The sequence below is a fragment of the Octopus bimaculoides genome, chromosome 20, assembly GCF_001194135.2.
Source record: "Octopus bimaculoides isolate UCB-OBI-ISO-001 chromosome 20, ASM119413v2, whole genome shotgun sequence".
NCBI classification, from domain to species: Eukaryota; Metazoa; Mollusca; class Cephalopoda; order Octopoda; family Octopodidae; genus Octopus; species Octopus bimaculoides.
The window spans coordinates 11,097,726-11,102,581 of record NC_069000.1 but is presented as its reverse complement, the minus strand read 5'-3'; the positions used below and the strand labels follow the sequence as shown (position 1 = coordinate 11,102,581).

The 4,856-nt window shown below is 36.4% G+C and overlaps 1 protein-coding gene across 1 annotated transcript in view; it reads right to left on the bottom strand.

Moving 5' to 3' along the window:
- The window catches only part of LOC106879805 (GDP-mannose 4,6 dehydratase), a 54,679-nt gene that overhangs the window by 33,355 nt on the left and 16,468 nt on the right, over positions 1 to 4,856 (bottom strand). The window contains exon 2 of the mRNA XM_052975198.1: positions 698 to 742. Coding sequence (XP_052831158.1) covers positions 698 to 742 — 45 coding nt within the window. The remainder of the gene's footprint in view (positions 1 to 697; positions 743 to 4,856) is intronic.

Sequence of the window (4,856 nt, the reverse complement as noted above, 5' to 3'; positions counted from 1 at the left end):
TAGTGGTGGTGGTGGGAGTAGTGGTGGTGGTGGTGGTTGGAGTGGTGGTGGTGGTGGTAGTGGGAGAAGTGGTGGTTTTGGCAGAAATAGTGGTGGTTGCTGTGGTTGGAGTCGTAGTAGTAGTAGTGCACAATTGTGGTTGAAACATTAACAAACTGTAAACAGACCTATGAATGTGTGTGTTTTGTTTTTTAATCTTTTATGATCTCAATAATCCACAGATGTCTTACATCAAAGCCACACATCTGTTGATAATGATCTCAAGCTTTGACCACACAAAGCTCCACAGTTGATCAGAATGACACCCGACATACTTAACAAGTATTCTTAATATTTATGGTGTTTTTTTTTTTAAAACTCCAGGAGGAAGACAGCTAAATTCAATCTCCAGTAGGACTTGAACTCACAATGTAAAGGGACGTAAACAAATGCTACCTGATGGCATTATTGATAGCTATGCTCTACTGATTTTACAAATATACTACCTTGTTATAATCCTTTCTGTTATAGGCACAAGGCCTGAAATCTGGAGGAGGGGAACAGTCGATTACATTGCCCCCAATACTCAATGGGTACTTAATTTATCAACCCCGAAAGGATGAAATGTAAAGATGACCTCAGTGAAATTTGAACTCAGATACGGTTAAGGAAATTGCTCAATATCTCAATGAAATATGTAAACAGCAAACCACGTTACCTCATAGCCCTTTGCCAACAGGAACTCAGCAAGATATGATCCATCCTGTAAAAACAATGAAAGAAAATAAAACATTAATACTGGCATAAAAGAGAAATCAATAAAAAGAATGGTTCAAACAGCAGGATATATATCTATAAAAATCGTTGTCATTTTAATGTCTCCTTTTCCATAATTGCCTGGGTCAGACAAGATTTGTTCAAGCAGATTTTCTACAGCAGGAAGCCCTTTCTGTTGCCGAAACCTCATCGGTTTCCAAGCAAGGTAATATTTCCCCCTGAATCCAGACAGGTTTCCATGGAACAATTGCAAACAAACATCGCTGGTTGTATGATAGTGAAGTTATTTACAATTAATGCACAATGTCAGGATGAGAAAAACCACATTCACAAGCTGGACTTCTTTTCAGTTTCGTCAATCGAACAAGAACGTGGAAAGAGAGGGACGAACAGGGATAGAGAGAGAGAGAGGGACAAACAGGGATGTGGAGGCCCTCTTATTTTAGTAGTTCACCAAACAATTCTTTTTCTAATCCCCTTGGATCATTGATATCAACTCTCAAAAGATATAAAGGGTAAAGTCCCCTTCGGTCATGAATGACCATGGGATTGCACCTAGAAAGTTGCCCTCCAAGGCACAAGTCTATGCAAAGTTATTTATGGAAGACCAGCAGTTGCCCATGCATACCAGCTTCTCCTATCCATATCACCGATGTTATCCAAAGGAGAGGCAAAGGACAATACAGCTTGGCACCAGTGACATCACAACTCACCCCTATAGCTGAGTGAACTGGAGCAATGAGAAATATAGCGTCTTGCTCAAGAACACACCACACAGCCTGTTCTAGGAATTGAACTCACTACCTCATGATTGTGAGCCCGATGCTCTAACCACCGAGGCATGTGCCTTCTAACTTAAAAAAGACAAGAGAGAGAGACAGACAGAGAGAAGGATGAAGAGATCTAGTATGGAGGCTTTCTCGTTGCACTGCAATTTTTACCAGTCCTCCAAACATTTTTGTTTTCCAATCCACCAGCAAGCCAACTACAAATGTGTATATATTTTATGACAGAACAATGTCTTTTTTTTTTTATCTATCTCCTCTATTCGACTATTTCTCATTGCTTGGTTTTATTACCCACTCTTCAAATATTAATTCCTGTTGATATTTTTATCTTTATACCTTAACACTGTCTTGTATTTTTCTTTCTTTCTTAATTCTTAAGTTGCTGTTACTGCTGCTGGTGTCTTTATGGCTATGTCCTTCATGTATTTTTAATGTGATTCTCAATCACAACTTTTATTTCAGTTCTAAATCTTATGGCTTCTTTAGTTATGAATTATACTTCACATATTTTTCATGGTTTTGTTACTATTTGAAGCATCATTATTATTATTATTATTATTATTATTATGGTTTCCAGATTTTATTTCAACTCTATATCCATTTATATATTCTGACAGTTTTATATGTCTTCTGCTACACAAGCGCTTGTATGCATGTACTCAGGGATGCGTTCTGTGTTTGGTCAAAGGAATGGACATAGCCAAGTGGTTAGGAAGCTCACTTTGGAATCATGTGATCTCAGGTTCAGTCCCACTTTCTTTTGGTTCCCTACACTACAAGTTCAAATCCTAAAGAGTCTGACTTTGTCTTTTACCTTCCAAGGCACAGGTCTGGGAAAAGTTGTATATGGAAGACCAGCAGTCAGCCATTCAATACCGGCCTCCCCCTCTCCATGCCACCAATGTTTCTTTTTTCTTTTTTTATTTAGTTTACTACCATGATGGGACTGATGCATGCATCATGGCAGTAAACTAAATAAAGACTACACATCACCTTGCCTAAGTATCTTTAACTCTAACCTCATATTGACTAAAATCTCGAGTGTGAAATTTGGTAGACAGACATGTTTGTGTATGTGTGGTCATTGGTGAAGGCCAGCAAAATTCAGAGTGTTAAATAAAAAAATATCTCATGGTGTTTCAGTCCATGCTGGTTGCTTACCTTCCTGGACAACTTTATCTTTTATCAAACTCTGAAGCCAATAAAATAATTAGCAAAAGCACAAGGGTTAATATAACTGGCCCCCACCACGACCACAGTCAAATAACTGATACCAGTTGAAAAAAAAAAAGCAAGTTGTAGTTCTTACTTGTTACAGAACTTCTGAAGAAGGTACTTAAATGCACATTGTCATATTTCCGTTATATACAAGGAATAAGCACCATGGTTAGAGGAAGTAGGTATCTACAGAAGGTGGAGGTTCAACACGATCTTACTAGCCCGAGGGCTGTGTTGGTGCTTTTTACATGCCACCGGCATGAGTGCCAGTTATACAACCCTGACATTGGTCATCTATATATATATATATATATATAGGAAAATGAAAAATAATAATAAGGCAGAATGCTAAACTGGAAGCATATTTTAATAAAGATTTCTCTAACCGGCTTTCATTGCGAAGCAAATTTTCAAGAAGAGGGAGAATGAAAATGTTTTTTACAAAGAAGTACAAAATGAAGAAAATAATATATAAAAAAAATAACATATAAAAAAATAAATATACCAATACATTATATTGTCTTTGAGCTTTAGAAGTTCAATGGTAGTTCATGTATATAATGGTTGGAAAAATAAGGATGCATGAGAATTGAGAGTTGTGTTAGGTTTAAAAAAAGGGTTAAAAGTTTGTGTTAAGCAGGAAGTGTGGTGTCAAAACAGGAAGTGTGTGTAAGGGGAGACAAATGTTTTTAATTAGAGTTATGAACTCTTTTTTTCAACTAAAAACATTTGTCTCCCCTTACACACACTTCCTGTTTGTAAAAAACATTTTCATTCTCCCTCTTCTTGAAAATTTGCTTCGCAATGAAAGCCGGTAAGAGAAATCTTTAATATAAATCATATATATATGTAAATCATATATATATATAAGATCAGCTACAGAAACTGAAATGAAATACCAGTTTAATGGATTCTTGTGATTCTTTACAGAATTCACTCTTTTCCCTCTCATCAATTCCATAAATCTTCCTTACTGAACCATTTATTTACACTTCAATAACAATTTACATTGATCTCGCAACATCACAATTTGTATTTCAATAACGCTCTGTTATATAGACAGACATACATACATTTTGCACTATCATCTTATTGAATGAAGTGGATATATTTGTAATTACATGAAATCGTACTGCAACTAGCACACTACCATTTTTGATCACTGAACCAAATTATTATTATTATTCCTTTTTTTTTTCTTTTCTTGAGTTACTGACTAATTCCCCAACTATTTGTTCACGCCGGTAAAATTCACTGAATAGCTTACTTCATCTGTAGTTACATAACACAGAAACAACTCCCCCCCCCTCCGATGACCACTCATGCGTGAACTAGCAACAGTAGCTAGTAGTCAACTAGGTCTCAAGTGAAGCAATCAATATAACATGAAATTTATATGAGATAAAAACATGCAATAACTACAGGTGAGTTTGAACCTGGGATATATCGATCAATTTATGTTGCTGCATTGTTTAGTTCCATATCAAACCTATGGTCAAAAGGGTTCCAACCATGACTTTCCAGTTCATTTTGTCCTCCAATATCCTATCATTGCCATCATTCCACCAGTGTGTCAAGCTTAAATAAATCTGAGCGTTGGCTTAGCTGTAGGGTTAAGAAATTTGCATTGTAATTGTGTAGTTCCTGGTTCAATCCCACAACAGAGCATCTCGAGCAAGTATCTTCCATCAGAACCCAGAACCATGCAGTTGGGACAAAATCTTTGCACACAGTCACCGCCTTTCTGACCAAGTTTCTCATTTCTTTTACCATTTTATCTGATACCCCAGTCTCAGAGTACCCACCAAAAAAAAAAAGAAAAAAAAAAAAGAAAAAAAAATAAGAAAAAGGAAACCATCATGGAAACTGCCCTTCTTTGATTAATCCCAAGAGACAAAAAAATACAATATGGAAGAAAGAGATAGACTTCAAAACAGCCTCAATGTGTTCCCGTTATATGTTTTAACAGTAGTTTCCTAAGAAATGCTTTCCTTTTGATCTGATTGTATAGTTAACCTCCAAACCAAGCTTATTATCCATTGTATATGTTGAAGCCACAACCTTCCCCCAAAGCCCCCACTAATGACAGATGTC